The sequence below is a fragment of the Notolepis coatsorum genome (assembly GCF_963971535.1).
Source record: "Notolepis coatsorum genome assembly, chromosome: 3".
Taxonomy (NCBI): Eukaryota; Metazoa; Chordata; class Actinopteri; order Aulopiformes; family Paralepididae; genus Notolepis; species Notolepis coatsorum.
This window is the reverse complement of record NC_140167.1, coordinates 40987288-41005645: the sequence shown is the minus strand read 5'-3', so window position 1 is coordinate 41005645 and position 18358 is coordinate 40987288. Positions and strand designations below refer to the sequence as shown.

The following is an 18358-nucleotide window of genomic DNA, read 5'->3' as shown; positions in this document are numbered from 1 at the left end:
AAGATACACTACACGACTAAGATACCCATGTACATGTCAGAATACTTCCCAAAGGTCAGTGAATACCACGACCACAACACCAGAGGGAGCTCCACAAATCATGTTAAACCCAGATTCGGCTCAAACAAGGGACTAAACACGTTTCACAATTATGCCACATCAATGTGGAACGCCCTACCCAAAGCTGTAAAGGAATGTGAATCACTACCCACTTTCAAAACCACTCTCAAAGAACACCTACGGGAGACTGCAATTCGAAACTGGCCCCTGTAAATGTCCAAACCCAACCCCCTCCAATGTACAGTAAATTACCTAACCCAAGACACGAGACCCTCTTCTTAGAACCAAGTATGGTTTTGTCGATATTCCAATGTACAGTTTTGCTTGTACAGTTGTACAGTTTCCCCCACCCCTTCTGTCTGTCTGAATGTCTGTTTCTGTCTGTCTAAATGTGTTTCTCTGTCTGAATGTCTGTTTCTGTGTCTGAATGTCTGTTTCTGTCTGAATATCTGTTTCTGGATGTCTGTCCATCCATCCATCCATCCATCCATCCATCCTCTCTCTCTCTCTCTCTCTCTCTCTCTCTCTCTCTCTCTCTCTCTCTCTCTCTCTCTCTCTCTCTCTCTCTCTCTCTCTCTCTCTCTCTCTCTCTCTCTCTCTCTCTCTCTCTCTCCTCCTTCTACTTGAATCCCTCTTCCCACAGAGGAACCCTCTCACGCAGAAGATCTGCCTCGGGGAGTCGTCTGTGATTGAAGACGGCGTCAGAGGGGAAGGCTCTGCGGAGTGGGCCGGGGGAGGAGGCGGAGGGGGTGGAGCCACCTACATCTACAAGGTGACTGTTAAGATACACCGTGTTGATGTACGTACGGTACTATATACCTCCGGGGATCCACATAGGCCTATTTCAGAGAAAACATACTGTGCATACTGAGCATCTCTGCGCTACAGTCATGACAGCAGATATAGCTACGCCCCGAATGGATTAGGTGTAGATCCCGATAAGCACCAAAGAATGTCCACAGGCATTGTGGAACAATTCCCTACAGTCTGATAAATCTAATCTAATCCACAGGTAAATAGAGATAGAATACACATGAGAGGTCAGGAGGCAATGGAAACACTCGTATCACGTAATTGGCATGAACATAATGTTAACTTGCAGCTAGAGTTGAATTGTGTTTTATGATCATTCTCTCTTTCTACTATTGCCCTGCCCATACCTGTACCTCCCCTCCCCCCTCCACCATGCTGCTATAATGCCCGAATTTCCCCTAGGGGATCAATAAAGGAATATCTTATCTTGCTGTATATGTTGGGATTTATTGGCAGAGTTGTATTATATTTACAACTAAATGTATCTCTGCTACTAGAGAACACTGACAACATCTAATTATTTTCTGATTAGGTTCTAATATGCATGCCCTATTTTGAACCCTTTCAGCTGCACAGCCTCTCTGAGATATCTGGGAATTTGAGAACTGATTGTTCTACCGAATATTATGGAGCTCTAGATAGGGTCGACAGTGGCTCAGGAGGTAGAGCGATCGTCTGGTAATCGGAAGGTTCCCGGTTCAATTCACGCTCCTCCCCGGCAGCGTGTCAAAGTGTCCTTGAGCAAGACACTTAACCCCTTATTGCTCCCGATGAGCAGCTTGGCCCCTTGCATGGTTGCCTCTGCTGTCGGTGTGTGAATGTGTGAGTGAATGTAAGGAACAGAAAATTGTAAAGCGCTTTATAAATGCACCATTTACCATATAGATAGATCTCAAGTCTAAGATAGAATTGGAAGAGAACAAAAAAAAAGCTGAGCATGTTGGTTGGATATGCTGAGCGGTGTGATGTCTGCTTCCCTTGGTATGTTTAAACGTATGATTTCAGACCATTGTGTGACTACCTGTAACTGTTTTAGCTGATCTTTTAAAATAATTTTTAAAGTTTTTACTCTGTGTATTTATTTTCTGTGAATATTGTTTGTATTATGTACTGTTTACATTTTGTACAATCGTCGTTTCTGTAAATGAGGGAAACCTCAAAAGCTTACGATTTTAAATAAAGGTTTAAATTTAATTAAATGTTGTGCGTGCAGGCGGAGGGGAGTGAGCTGGTTCCTCTGCTGATCGCGGCCGGAGGAGGAGGGAAGGCCTACCTGGAGGACCCGGAGTCCAGCCTGGACCAGATCCCACTGGAGCAGTACGAGAACGACACTGTAGCCCTCAGTACCAGAGGACGGACCGGGGCCGCAGGTACGATTTAACACTGTGTTCAGATAAGATACAATAAGATACGTTTAATGATGTGCTATAGAATAAAATGGAATAGTATACTGAAAATACTGAGGTGAAGGTGAATTGAAGTGTTTAGGATATCCTTATTTCCCCTATATATATATTAGGGCTGTCAGTTTATCGCGTTAATTAGATTAATTAATTACACAGCAAATTATCGCATTATGAAAATTAACTCAAAATTAATTACAATTTTTTTTTTTTTTTTTTATATAATATTTTTTTTGTATCTCATTCATTCCATACGAATGTAGAATACACATTTACAGAAGTTTTTTTTTTTTTTTAATATGGTCCATTTGCATGTTCTTGGTATCTGATTCTAGGGACATCTATGAATCTCAGGGAATGTATTCCCAGTGTCAGAAATACTGTGGGCTAGATCCACAAAGAATGGATTGCACGGTGCAAGTTGCACCCTTACTTACAATTCATTATGAATAAAAAATGGGGGACCCTGATGTAAACAAGACGAAAGTCTTTCTCTGGTCTGCATTCCCTTAACAATTGTGTGCCGTACTGTATTGTACCCATTCTGCAATCTGTTAATAACATTTTCATTCAATCAATCAATCTGCGCGGTGATTGATCGAATGAAAATTTTATTTTGAGTAAATTGTAATGAACCAAATGAGAATATTAATATATATTTTTTTATCTTTGACTGTGAATAACACCATGTTCAAATTGACCAGACCTGAAAAATCTAAGCAAATTAATAGATGGAAGATGATTAAACAGAAGGTTTTGTAGATACAGTACTGAATTCTGCCATCCGGACAGATGCAATTTGAAATATGATTATAGAATATAGAATATCAGGCATAAAATGGTTATGCGATTAAAATGCGATTAATTAAATTAATTAATTAAAAATCCTGTAATTAATTAGATTAATTTTTTTAATCGCCTGACAGCACTAATATATATATATATATTAGTGCTGTCAATCGATTAAAATATTTAATCTGATTAATCGCATGATTGTCCATAGTTAACTCGCGATTAATCGCAAATTAATCGCATTTTTCATATTTTTTGTATCTACCTTAAACGGATATTTTTCAAGTTCCACGTTTTAACATGAGAGTCAACAAATGCGTGCTTTATGCAGCCATTTAACACAAAAGGATGACCCTCATGCATTACAAATTTGCATCAAATTCCAAACAGAGTGATGCACAAAATAACTTATTAATAATTATAAAGAAAATAATAATTTAAAACAACGAATAAAGTGTGCATGAAATAATAGGGGAAAGAAAACGTTAGGAACTTGTTACATTCAACCACACAAGGGCTGAGTATACTCACACCCCCCTCTCTCTCTCTCACACACACACACACACACACACACACACACACACACACACACACACACACACACACACACACACACACACACTTTGAGTCAGAAACAAACATAGTATCAATGAGGCCATGAGGGTATCAATAATACACCTGAGTGAAGTCTAGTAAAAAAAATTATAATAAAGTAAAAAAAATTATAATAATAATAAAAATCAAAAAAGTTAATTGTGAGTTAAAAAAAATAGTGGCGTTAATAGAATCGTGCATTAACGCGTTAATATCGCGCTAACTTTGACAGCCTTATACGATTTCATAGTCAACTTCAGAAGCTTAGGCTGTAAGCCACTGTTGACAGATCGTGTGCTGAGTGTTAAGCCCTTGACAGATAATTATGGGCTGCTACCCACCCCACCCCCCCACCCCCTACCAGCTGATGGTGCACTTGAATTTCACTGGAGACCTCTCAGAGGAGAGTGTTAGGAAGAACAGGAGAGTGTTAGTTTGTACTGAGGACATGTCCTGTGTACACATCGTGCACACACACACGCGCACGCACGCACACACACACAATGTGTATGGTCTGTGAATAGCAGGGATCTGTCTGGAATGTAGTTTGAGCTTCTTTGCGATGAAGGCATATGTGGCAGCAATGTCTGTCTCTGCCCCTGGAAATGGCTTCTGGAACATTCTCAGTAAATCCTCCTTGACCAACAAAGGCTCAACATAGGCCATGGATCTACTTATCTATCCGAAACCATCGCAGAAATGTTTAGATAAAGATCACCATGAGCCTGGGAATATGTGCCTTTTAGTAGAACACGTATGTGTGTGTGTGTGTGTGTGTGTGTGTGTGTGTGTGTGTGTGTGTGTGTGTGTGTGTGTGTGTGTGTGTGTGTGTGTGTGTGTGTGTGTGTGTGTGTGTGTGTGTGTGTGTGTGTGTGTGTGTGTGTGTGTGTGTGTGTGTGCGTGTGTGTGTGTGTGTACGTGTGTACGTGTGTATCTACGTACGTACTTACGTGTATGCATGTGTGCATTTTACATGTTTGTGTGCACATTAACCCTTTCACTGCCACACTACAGAAGGTTAACCCTTTACTATCACACTACCGACGGTTACCGTCGGTAGTGTGATAGTAAAGGGTTCTATTTCATTATGGCTTTCGCTCAGCATCAGTTGCATAATATCTCGCTTCAGTGGATATGCACTGAATAAATTTCAAAATGTACCTTTACATACCAACATCCGTCTGATCACACCCCCTTCTGCTGCCTACATAAGCAGGGGTGGGGCCACACACTCATCTCCTTCTCAAATTTCATCCACAAGGAAGTGCCTGTTATATACCCACTTGACGTGGAGAAAAGATTTATTCTGAGGAAAGGAAAACAGAAGAACAAGGAGATACGTTGACATTATTTCTTTATTTTCTCTCTCACTATTTTCGAGAAAATACGGCGATATTGTCTTCGTCACTGGAGTGTCTGGAAGATGATGATCATTCTAAACCTCCACCGGTTTTTTCGTATTAGGGGCTCGCGTCGCTGATATACTCCCCAAACTGCAGTCCTCCTTTGCTGCGGCTGGATGGGTTTGGCCCTCCGGCCATGCAGCTGGACTGTGGAAGTCTGTTGTGAGGGACTGGTTGGTTTTCGAGCCTGGGTGAGTAATGTTTTGCTTGCGAGCGCCAGTTGTCAGTTAGTGCTATGGGGGCTAGCTGACAATTTTTACGGAAGCCGGCCCCAGATTAGGGTCCTCTGTTCGGCCTCTTAGGCGACGGCGGAGGATCTTGGTCTGAAGCCCATGATGGTCAACTAGTGGGCCGCATCCAGGACCTGGTGAACCCAGGATTCTCTGGACAAGCGGATGCTTCTCTGTCCCGTGCAGGCCCCATCTTTCACATAAAAGTGAAAGTACACCCTAACGAGGAAATGTGGGCATGGATGTTCGTTATCGGAAGATCCATGTTCAAGTCGGCTGCAGCCCAGATGGGACTTGTGCCGGCTCCGCCGTATGTCTGGTAAAATCACTGTTGTAAACTGTATTGACATTTCTTTTTCTCTTCTCTCTTAAAGGATGAGGAGGGTTTCAGACGGCGGCCTGTCTGAAGTGTGGCTTGTTATGTCGTTGTGTACAGTTCAGGTGATAGCTGCTTAGCTTGCGTGCTAGTTGTGGCCTACCTGTTAGCCAGTCAGCTGTTAGCTGCGGCGCTAGCCCGTTGTGTCACTAGGCTAGGAAACGTTAGCTTGTTGCTATCAGTCGAGAGCGGCTGTTAGCTTGATGCTACACTGTTGAACGTTGCTATGACTATAACATGCCTTAAACACTCTGACTATACGACGTCATCTTTGACAGAGGATGTTAGTCGAACCTACACCGGGAGCCCTGCCAGCAAGGACTGCGTCAACATGGAGAAACGTAGCGGCTGGGTGGCGCAGCAATGTTACCCTCGTCGCCAACACAGGAGATGCTGTGTTCAACTTCGGTGTCCCGTTAACCAGATTGCAGTTCTCTTGGCCTGCGCTCAGGGTAGGAGTCCCGACCGGACTTTAAACACTTCTTCTTTCCTTCCCTTCTAAATGTTTTGTAATAACGATGTTTTCCAAAACGTGTGTTGCTGCAATACATTGAGGATACGACGCGTGTTGTGTGTGAATTGTCTTGTCACTGGTATAGCTTCTCTCTCCATAGAAATCGGGTTGTTGTTTACATGTGTAAAAATGATCTGGTTAGTTGTGATGAGAACATGTGTGTTCATGTAACGTGAACTCACAACTAAGGGGGTTAATTAACCTATGAAGCTATGCTTAGTGACATGTGATTGAGGAATGAATTCTTTTCTCAGCCTGTAATGACAATGAACAGTGTGTTCACATATTAACAGGGTTACCTGTTCAACTTGGTCGTATCAAGGGTAAGGAAGGAGGGGTGATCCCCCCGGTTTCCCTGGGGCTTCCCCCCCTCCTCTCAGACATGTTGTTTACAATATATTGTGTCACTGTGTTTGTGGAGATACGATGTAACCCTCAGCTTAATTGCTGGGGTTGTGCTTTCCGCTTGAGAAACAATTTTTTCCTAAAGAAAAGATTGTTTGGTCACTTATCATGTGTGCTTAGCAAGGCCTGTGGCCAATACGTAATCGAGGATTCTGTATTCTCTCGTTATGAAAAACGGCGTTCCTCTGTAGCAAGAGTGTACTTTGCCATTTTTTGTTGTGATGAAGGGTTGTGTGTGTCTTGTGATCTACAACTGGGTTAGGTTTGGCCCACAGAAGCACATATGTAAGTCTGGTACCGGGGCTCTTAAAGGGGGCCCTCTCTGTTCTGTGTTTTTTCCTTAGTAAAAATCAGATAGCAGGTTAGCACATGAGCTATGTGAGGCTGTTCGATGCTTCATGTAGCAGGCTATGACTGTGTCATGCTCTACTTGTCATTACATCGTAACATGGGTGTGGGGTCGTAAAGGAGTGAACTGGTAATCCTTTCCTCCCCTTTTCTGATTGGTCAGGGGTTAAAACCTCCTGTCCTTCAAGGTTCCTGTCACGTTGCTGTTCGGCACGTTACAGGGTAAGAGGGGGGGGGGGGGAGTTTCCTGGTCCCACGCCCTGGAAGATTGGGCGTGTGCACCGCGGAAATTCCCCCGCCATAGAGTACGTCACTGAGCGCGTCTCTGTTGGTAAGACTTCCGTGGGTTGTTCAGGTCCATGTTTCTGGGAGTTGTCAGAGCTCCTCCTCACGAAGCTCCTCCTCTGGGAGAAGTGCTTTCTGTGAGTTCGGACTCTCCTTCCCTGTGAGGGAGCCTCCTCAGAGTTTCAGAGCCTCCTCCTCAGATTGTCAAGGTGAGTAGAACTTCAAAAAGGAGTTCTGCTCTATTGTGTGTGTATTCGATTCAATTCGATTGTTGAGTGTGTATTGGTTCAGTGCCTCCTCCTCGGAGAGCCCTAAACCAAGTGTTACATAGCTCAATGTTGCAATATATTCTTTTCAATCTATACAGCTCGCGTGGGAAGTCTCTCTGGGGATTTCCGTCTCCTCCCTGTGGCGAGGGTGGTGGGATGTAAAAATGTTAAAAAAATTACCCTCAGCTGCGTCACGTGGGATTCATGTCAGTCTGTGTTTCTTTCTTTTTTGAATAAAAAGAGGAAGGACATGAAGCACGACGGCTCCTTGTCGTTCTCCCAGGCGACTTGGAGGAACAATGTTTGGTGTCTTGCTAGACTATCCATTGATGTGTTTGGGTCTCGACGCGTATGTAAGTGCTGGCTCTGGGTGTTTCTGATGGGAATCACGCATGAGGCTGGTGCGCCTTGGTTGCTTGTTATTAAAACAGCGTTTTTATAGGGCAACTGGGATGGAGTTTTGTCTCTTCCGAGCGCCAGTTTACTAGGTTGTCTCGATGAATTCTCGTTCATATCTGGGGGATGTTAACGGAATAGATCAGAACATAGGTAGAGGGGTCTCACGCCCTTGGGGTGGGCCACTGAGCGCGGTCCAAATGGGACCGTCTGGGTGGCGCCCTCTTTTCATGTTTTAGATCGACACGCATACCTACCCCCTCTTCTGGAGTGGGCATGTCGGCGTGGTTAGGGCACGGGACTGGTCTGGTCGCGCTGGTCCAGGTCAGTTAACCCGTTGTCCGCCGGGGATGCAGATCTGCTGTTCTGGTACCCTGAGGGACTTGTGCTTTTTTCGGGGGGGAAAATGCCGGGTCGGCCCGGGTGTCACAGGGTTAGGCGTTATGGAGACCCTTTGTTGGGTACATGTTGTACTCTGCACTATCGTAATGGCTTACGGCCATACCAACCTGTACACGCCCGATCTCGTCCGATCTCGGAAGCTAAGCAGGTTCGGTCCTGGTTAGTACTTGGTTGGGAGACCGCCTGGGAATACCAAGTGCGGTGAGCTTAGGGCTGGTTCTCCATTCTTTTCGCTCCTCTCTCATGCGTGGCGAAGAGGGGGCTGTTGGGGTGGTCTTTTGGACCTCCTCTGGTAACCCTGTGTGCTTCCCGAGCCGCCGGGCCCGGTCCGAAGTAATGTTTCGTCGACCCGTAGGCCTGGAATAACCCTTTTTTGAAAACTGAAACACTTGTACTGCGGTATAGCCAGTGTATACCTGCAGGTGTGTTTTGGAGTTTTTTCTTGAGAGGTTATAGGAACAACCACCGCATGTGGTACCAAGAGGGTGGTTGATTCCCTGGTGTGTTGGAGCAGAGTCAACTCCCGGGTTACCCGGTTGAGTGTGCCCCTGCACGTTCATGACGTCTGCCAATCATGTCAGCCTTCTCTGCCTCGACCCCTCTGGGTGTTTTTTTTTTAATGGAGGCTTTGTCATGGTGATCAACAACGCCAGCATACGCCCCTTCCGCCGGGGGGGCTGTTTTCAGCTGACTCATTTGGCACCTGTCTCGTCCGCAGTGCTCCAGGCTCAGGTTACAGCCTGCTGCCTGGTTTCCCCGGTGCGCTGCCTGCTTCCGTTGGTTTTTTTAGTGCTTACGGCCATGCTGACTGCCTGTTCTGCAGGGTCAGTGTGCCAGGCGGTGTGCTATTGGGGGGAAAGGGCCCGCTCTTGGAGGGGCCTTATCCGAATACGCTGGCGATGTGGGGGGCGGTGTCACTAAGTGACCACCTGGTGGGGTCTTGATGCCTGGCGTCATTGACCTCTCCGGGCCCCCTTTTTCCAGGGGATCCAGTCCCTTCAGTGGGTCTGGGTCTTCCTTCGCGCTCCGCTGCTACAGCCTTGCCACGGGGTTGGGTTTGCTCTTGACCCCGTGATTTTGGGGGCAGTAACGAGGTTTGTTCCTTCCGTTCGTTCCCTGGTGGCATGCGGGTTGTGCGTGTGTGTAGTCGTGGGGTCTGCTCACCCTGTGCGTTGAGTTGCTTGAGTTCCTCTTCGCACGGTCGGATCCGTCTCCCTCCCGTAAGCCTCCAATAGGGGGGGTATCCTCCATTAGGGAGGGTCGGGGGGCTCGGTCCTCCCCGGTCTGATGGTTGTGGGGGGCCTCAGCGGGGTACATTTGTCGAGCTATGGCTCCCGCTCAGCTCCTGTTATGCAACTGTTGCTGAGCGAAAGCCATAATGAAATAGAACGTAAGGTTATGTATATAACCAAGTTCTATGAATTATTGCGACGCTCAGCATCAGGACGCCGCTGCGGCCCTTGATCTTTCATTGTGGTGAAATTTGTTGGGAAGGAGATGAGTGAGTGGCCCCAGCCCTGCTTATGTAGTCAGCAGATGGGGGTGTGGTCAGACGGATGTTGGTATGTAAAGGTACATTTTCCACTGAAGCGAGATATTATGCAACTGATGCTGAGCGTCGCCATAATTCATAGAACTTGGTTATATACATAACCTTACGTTTTCTGTAGTTTGGCAGTGAAAGGGTTAACCTTAACCTGCTGTTGTGTGGCAGTGAAAGGGTTAACCGTATGTGTATTGACGCAGTGAAAGGGTTAACCGTTTGGTAGTGCGGCAGTGAAATGGTTAATGCATGTGTTTGTGTCTTGTTATGTGTATTGTGTGCAAGTGTGTGCATGCATGTATCTGTTTCTATATAGCAGTGTTTAAAGGGACAGTTCACCCAAACTCGTGAACTACTACTGTTAATTTTTTATTAAACGGCACCATGACAATTGTATTACAAGATAAAGAGATAAAAGGATGTTATATCACATTGGAAATACTGGAACACTAAATACCATCAAATACCAACAGCAACACTGTATTCTCTATCGCCCAGCCTTAGCCTCAACTAACGCACCTCAGCGCCATTAGGTGAGCCAGAATAATGTCTGTCCAAATTTCAAAACAATATCTCCATGGCCAATTTTTGGGGCTAATCCATTCCATCCATCTATTCCTCAATGTTGACATTTGCATGAAGTGCATCCAGCGGCAGTCGCTGTTCCCTGGCTCAACAAAAGTCCTGTGCGGCTATAAACTACCGTGTCAGGCGCATGGCAAGGATTGCAAACAAGCTGTTTTTTTTTTTTCTTCTTCTGCTTTTACGGCAGTTGGCAAACAGTTTATTTTTGTGCATTACCACTGGATTTGTGCCAATTGCTGGGTTTTTGATTATTCAGTGAAGTAAAGTGACTGACCAAATGAAAACCCTACAGAATCTACACAGTATTACATTCAAAATGTTAAAATGACCTTCCCTATTCCTCATATACTCACATATTTCCTTCCTCCCCAGACCCCTGCGCCTGAGACCCCCTGAATCTGAGTTGAAGAAAATCCCTTAGTCGTAATCATGTCCTCTCTCAGTCCAGTAGATGGAGGGCCTAAACATAAACACAACTATTTAATTTAAAGGTCATTAGAAAAATATAATAATAATAAATAGAGAGAGAGAGGGACCGCGGGGCAGGATTGTGTGTAAATGTGTGTGCGCAGGGATGGGTCTTCTCCCCGCAGTCGGGAGCACTCCATATCACTGTCAAAATATCTTTGCGCACGCTCCCACGCGCACGCCCGTATTCCGATCCGTGCAATAATATTCACAGAGGTATATATTGTCATTTGAAACAAGTTACCAATGCATTGTCCCGTGGTTATATGCCCCCCGCAGCTAAATTAATTAGTATACCCATCAATCTCTCTATCTCTCTCTCTGTCTACCAGTCACACACTGTGTGGGTGACTGTCACTCAAAGCACTTATGGGCGGAGCCCAATACAAACAGCATGAAATCCTGAGGTCGAACATTTTTGCTTTTGAGTACTTGATAAAAAAAATATAAAACAATGAATTTTTTTGAAAGAAACTTTACACATGTGTTCCATAGAATGGTGTAAAGTTGCCCAAATAGTGCAAGGAATAGCAATGCATGGGACCTTTAATGAATTTATCATTAAAAAATTTTTTTTTACATTTTGCCACATGGAATGCACCTGATTGGATAAATGACATGCTGGTGCTCTAGTGCGACATCTAGTGGCTAAATGTTATCTATTTATAGCATCTTTAATGATAAAAATGGCTCTGGGTATGAATGTATAGTGTGCCGTGGGACTAGTTTTTACCTAAACCTAAATCTTTCTGAAATATAAACCTGGTTCTCCAACCCCTGCTCTGTAGACTATTTTTGTGAGCGTGTCTCTTTTCTGTCTGTCTCTGGGGCAGGTGGAGGTGGAGGCTGGAAGGACAGCCCTAGTTCGTACCTGCGGGCCGGCAAGTCTCTGGTGGAGGGGGCTGAGGGGGGGTCCTCCTGCCCGCTGGCCCAGTCCAAGCTGAGCTGGTCCACATTCGGGGGCTTCGGAGGTGGAGGCGGGGCCTGCACAGCTGGAGGCGGGGGAGGAGGCTACAGAGGTAAGGAGGACTGATCATATGACCCTGAATATTAATTTGGGAAAGTACAGATAATAAGGAGATACAGATATTAATATTATTATTCAGGGAAAAATAAATAATGTTATGAGCTCCATTGACGCAGCGAGTTCCATCTAGGCACCACCATCGTATTTGCTGCCAAAAACGACCTGTAGGACCGCCGTCAAAAACTACCCTTAGGACTACTGAACTGTCTCTTCGTTTGGACACATGGAAATATTAGTAATAATTTTTGGAAAGTTGTGCATCAAAAGAGAGGAAGAAAACAGTCAATTTGGACTTTTCTCTCCTATCTCAAGTGCTCCATGACGAGCACCTAGACATCTCCTTCCACTGCTACGCCGATGATACCCAGATATACACAACAGCTGACTCCACCGGCCTAGACCGCCTGAAGACCTGCCTAGGCAACATAAAGGAGTGGATGTCACACAACCACCTGCAGTTAAATGAGAGCAAGGGGGAGATCATTCTGTTTGGCACCCCCACCTCAGTCACTCAGAGCTCCAGAAACATGGGAAGCCTCTCCTCCTTGGTGAAACCCAATGTGAGAAACCTTGGGGTCTTATTTGACTCAGATATCAATTTCAACCAGCAAGTAAGATCAGTGGCACAGTCCTGTTTCTTCCAACTGTGCATCATTTAAAAAATCAAGTCCTTCCTCTCCCCCAGCGACCTTCATAAAGTCATCATCATGCTCATTTTCTCACAACTGGACTACTGCAATTCCCTCTACTCTGGTCTTCCAGACAAAACCATCCTCCCCCTCCAGCGCGTTCAAAAAGCTGCTGCCAGGCTGGTCTCAGGCACCAGAATGAGGGACCACATCTCCCCAGTCCTTGTCTCTCTCCATTGGCTCCCAGTGAGGAAGATAATCAACTTTAAAATGATGCTATTCACTTACAAATCCCCCAATGGTCTCGCTCCGGCCTACATTGAGGAACTCTTAGTCCAACCCGTCAGCTCCAGGTCCCTCAGATCAAATGACCAACTGTGTCTGAGGGTCCCGCGGGCCAAACTGGTGACAAAGGGTTTCCGGGCCTTTGCAGTGATGGCGCAGACACTGTGGAATAAGCTCCCTCTCAACATCAAGTCTGCCAACCGTACAGACATTCAAGGCCTTGCTTAAAACCCACCTTTTCGCTCTGGATGATCACTGAATTACTTTGCTGTTGTGTTGTGTGTCTGAGGTGTTCTTATGTTCTCTGTCTGTCCGTCTGCCTGGTTCCCTATCTCCATTGTCCTGTCCATTTATTTGTCTTATTTCTTTCCCGGGGTTGCGCCCCGGACCGATGTAAAAATTGGCTGGGGGGCGCATTATAAATGAAATATCCTATCATATCAAGGGCTCCTCTCCATTTTGAAAAGCCTAGAGAAAGGTTGTCGTAAGCTTGTCTTAAATCATCATCATGCGTTATGCATGTCAAATTGATTATATCTATCACCTTGTGCGTGCGCTTTTGGAGACATATTTCAGAACCACAACCCAAGATGCACAGCATGCTCCTTGCCTCTCCTACATTACTGCACTAAGAGCAGCCTTCACTGACGCCAATTCCAGGAATATGATTTATAGATAATATCATTTATCTGTTCAAATGTTGTCATGAGTTGTCCTGGTATGACAAATACAAATGCAGTTACTGGTAACTTGCAGGTGTTTGCGGAGATACTGAGAATTGAGATACTGAGAATTAAGATACTGAGAATTGAGATACTGAGAATTGAGATACTGAGAATTGAGATACTGAGAATTAAGATACTGAGAATTGAGATACTGAGAATTGAGATACTGAGAATTGAGATACTGAGAATTGAGATACTGAGAATTAAGATACTGAGAATTGAGATACTGAGAATTGAGATACTGAGAATTGAGATACTGAGAATTAAGATACTGAGAATTGAGATACTGAGAATTAAGATACTGAGAATTGAGATACTGAGAATTGAGATACTGAGAATTAAGATACTGAGAATTGAGATACTGAGAATTAAGATACTGAGAATTGAGATACTGAGAATTGAGATACTGAGAATTGAGATACTGAGAATTGAGATACTGAGAATTTAGTAGCAATAGTTACTTTATGTATTTTCTACACACACTGTTCCAAAGTTATTCATTAAATATTTCCACTACTCTGAAAAATGTATGATTATAGGTATCTTCTGACGGTGGACATGATGGTCGTGTCAGTGGAATGGAAATAACTTTACAGTCTTATTGTTGTCTCACATTTAATGTACTGTAAATGTCAAATCACGTTCCATTTGTACAAACAATATGGTGAATAAAGTAATCTGAATCTAAATCTGAATCAGAAAAATACGTTATTGGAATCTCCATTTATGCAAAACATCCCACAAATTTCATATTTAGGCCATTTATCATTATTATGTATGAATTCATTAGATGATAGACTTTAGAAACAAAATCTAAATGGACCAATTATAATTTGTAGGAGAGACGTGAGGATCTTTTAAAGATTAGTTTCAGACGTTCATAAGTATCGTGCTTAAACGTGTCCTGCTCTAAAAGCTGATTTTGTTTTCAGAACATTGCACAAATATTATATTATATTATATTATATTATATTATATTATATTATATTATATTATATTAGACTAAACTTTATTGTCAGAGAACAACAAAAATCATATGGGCACCCTACATATCCACTTCAGACTTAATTTAATTAAAAATACAAATAAAGAGAGATAGAGAGCACAAGTACAAATTACATGTACAGTACGAGGAGGTATATATATATATTCATATTACTTTGTCGTTCTGTATGCTTCTTTCTCTCTCTCACTCTCTCTCTTTCTCTCTCTTTCACCCTCCCTCATCCTTGTCTGATCCCATACTCTCCAAGAAGAATAATTATGTAACACGTATCGTCTTTCCCATCGGATTCGTCCGCCTCTGTGTCTTGCGGCGGTCTCAGCCTCAACCTTCATACTCTCTCTAGCTCTAATCTATCATCATTTCCATGGTGACTTCAACAGAGGATTTACAAGCCACTGAGTTTACATTAACCTCAGAGAACGGCTCGGGTTGATAACGTTCACGGTTACCTTCATAATGTGGCGTGACTGTAATGGTGGATCAGTGTAGTGTTTGAATATTATTTCTGTGAAATTGACACACATTCCTGATGTGACGTGACGCAGACGGTGCGGGGAAAACACTTTTGGAAAAACATTGCGTTTTTTCCTTCTGAGGGTTTAACTCATATGCTCTTCTTGAAGATTCCCATGTTTTTGTTCATATCTAATAAATAAATATAACTGGCTCCACTCGAGTGTGAACTGAGTTAGATTAGTAGGCCTACATCCTCATTCCAAGCAAGGAAACTATATATAAAAAAAAAAAGGAAGGGTCATCACGTCTGAACACCAGCTTCTATGCTCTGCTTGGTGCCAGACTTTGGTGCCAGTTCTATTGAAGCCTATATTAAAATTCTAAATATACACGCTAACTGAGGAAATATACATCAACCAATACATCAAACGTTAGCTAGTTAACAATGCAACAAATTGCAGATGATTCTGATATCTGAGGTAATTAACCTGTATATATGACGATCCCATTCAACTCAAAGAAAAAAGTGTCCACACTTGGCACCAATGTGCGTTCACATGCTACACAGTGAGTGACATAATGACTCTTCATTCTTTTATAGTTTCCTTGATTCCAAGTAATGACAGAGCTATTATGTATTTAATGTAAATCACAGGGGGCGATGCAGCTCTGTCAGATGAAATCACAGCAGACGGCCAGGACGGAATCTCATTTGTCCACCCGATGGGGGAGATATTCCTGCAGCCGCTGGCAGGTGAGACCCAAATCTATAATCTAAGATTACATCTCTGTTGGGACAATTGCTTCACCTACGGCTGGGAAATACACCAGAAACGCACAGATACCGACATTATGACTGAGTTTCTTACCAACCTTATTTTGCCCGTATCGGTATTTTGTATTCACACAGTGGTTCTGGACCTTTTCCGTGTCAATGACCCCCAAATTTGTACACGGACCCCAATTTGATGAGATTTTGTCTTATCTTAGAAGATTTTTGTTGTTAGAGATTCGAGTCCAGACTGTACTGTAGTTGAGGAGATAAAGTGCTATTATCAGAACCTCTCTTATCCTCTCACTGGGCTGCTGTAACTTCTGGTGAATGAAATTGTTAAACTATTCCCCATTTTTCTGGGGCCCTCCTGAAAATTCCTCAAGGATCACTGGGGGTCCCCTGACCACACATTGAGAACCACTGCTCTGGTTTCATCTTGTGCCCCGCACTGATGTTTAATCCAACCGTGTTGACAGACAAACTTGGCAAACAGTGGGCCAACATGATGGAGAAAGCGGTATTTGGAGGGGCGACAGTGGCGGTCGTCTGGTAGTCGGAAGGTTACCGGTTCGATTCCTGGTTTGATTCTCGCTCCTCCTGGGTAGCAAAGACACTCCTTGAGCAAGACACTTAACCCCTAACTGCTCCTGATGAGCGGGTTGGCACCTTGCATGGTTGCCTCCGCCGTCGGCGTGTGAATGTGTGAGTGAATGGGTGAATGTGAGGAACAAAATTGTGAAACGATTTGGATAAAAGCGCTATATAAATGCACCATTTACCATTTGTGTGTTTAAATTATATATTTTTTTAAATGTATATATATATCGTTTCCTTTCCTTTATCGATCATACTATACCCAGCTCTAGCTCACAGAGATGCGAATGAGCACCAATGATGTATCGTGTTGGGGGGGGGGGGACTGAGAGAGAGAGAGAGAGAGAGAGAGAGAGAGAGAGAGAGAGAGAGAGAGAGAGAGAGAGAGACCGCGGCGCAGGAGTGTGTGTAAATGTGTGTGCGCCGCGGGATGGGTCTTCTCCCCGCAGTCGGGAGCACTCCATATCACTGTCAAAATATCTTTGCGCGCACGCCCGTATTCCGATCCGTGCAATAATATTCACAGAGGTATATATTGTCATTTGAAACAAGTTACCAATGCATTGTCCCATGGGATTATGCCCCCCCGGTGGCGAAATTAATTAGTATCCCCATCAATCTCTCTATCTCTCTCTCCGTCTGCCAGTCACAGACTGTGTGGGTGACTGTCACTCAAAGCGCTTATGGGCGGAGCCCAGCACAAACAGCATGAAATCCTGAGGTCAAATTTTTTTGCTTTTGAGTACTTGATAAAAAAATATAAAACAATGCATTTTTTTTGAAAGAAACTTTACAGATGTGTTCCATAGACTCACAGGAATTGTGTAAAGTTTCCCAAATAGTGCAGGGAATAGCAATGCATGGGACCTTTAACTCATTCAGCTATGGGTCTAATAACACACTAATAACATGCAAAAAACAGATTGTTTCTTAATTCGTACATTTCCGCTTTATACCGTTTTGAATATGAGTATAGTTTTGGTGATTCTTAGTAATCCCAGGAAAAGACGCGATAATAGCCCTTTAGTGAAATCCACTTATCACATTGTCATTTTTTGCCTGATTATCGAATCTTCCTGAAATCAACGCTAGATTATCGTTATTATCCTTCCTCATGCAAGCATGAAATGGGGCTTATAGCGGGGCGCTCGACCTCCCCCCCCCCCCCCCCCCCCCCACCGCAGCAAACGGTAAAAAGCACAACACAGTCCACACACACAGCTTCGATCGCGGGAGAAAGAAATATCAGATCAACGCAAGATTTGATATAGTGTTCTTACCTTGTCTCTGATATAATGCAAAAAAAAGAATCCAATTATCTGATCGCCATCCCAAATACTGCTTGCGGAGGTCCGTCCCACGTTGTCCGGCATTGCATATGAAGGGGGGGGGGGGGGGGGGGGGTGGCAACCTCGCAGATGTATCGTTGTAAACGCTCGCAATACCGGCTGGAAGGCGTAGGCGGCGGTATTTGCCCGTTGCAAGCTCAGACCCATTCCCAATGATAACATCAGTCTGGATAGATGAAAAATTAATGGATATAGCTAATAAAAGAAATGGTTTGCGAGGTAACTTGACTTTTCTCGTGATTGGCGCAGAATGAGTTAAGGTGTATGATCCAAACCAGGCCTTGCTTTGATGCACAACCTCCACCTTGGGGCACATGCTGTAGCAACAAGGCCACAACCAAGTTGACAAGCTTTAAAGGTGACATGCATTATAAATGTCATTTTTCAGTCTCTAGCATTGTATTATAGTAATAGGAGTTAGTATCAATCTGTTTTAGTGTCTAAATACCATATTGGCGGATTGCTCTGATTCAGCTCAGATAATTTCCTGCTCCAGTAAATTAGGCCATCCTGATTTGAAGGCCTGAATGACGTTACTCAGGCTCTGGGTAGAAGACAGTGATGTGATTGGCTCTGTGGTTGTAGCTAATGCCCGCCCACAATCTACCTAGACTGACTACACAGCA

The 18358-nt window shown here is 44.1% G+C and overlaps 1 protein-coding gene across 1 annotated transcript in view; it reads left to right on the top strand.

The window, feature by feature from the left end:
* Positions 1-18358, top strand: part of ltk (leukocyte receptor tyrosine kinase) — a gene marked incomplete at its 3' end in the record, with an annotated part of 101998 nt that overhangs the window by 38742 nt on the left and 44898 nt on the right. Inside the window, exons 11-14 of the mRNA XM_084309368.1 lie at positions 704-832; positions 2087-2243; positions 11720-11905; positions 15670-15768. Of these exons, the coding sequence (XP_084165494.1) occupies positions 704-832; positions 2087-2243; positions 11720-11905; positions 15670-15768 (571 nt within the window). The remainder of the gene's footprint in view (positions 1-703; positions 833-2086; positions 2244-11719; positions 11906-15669; positions 15769-18358) is intronic.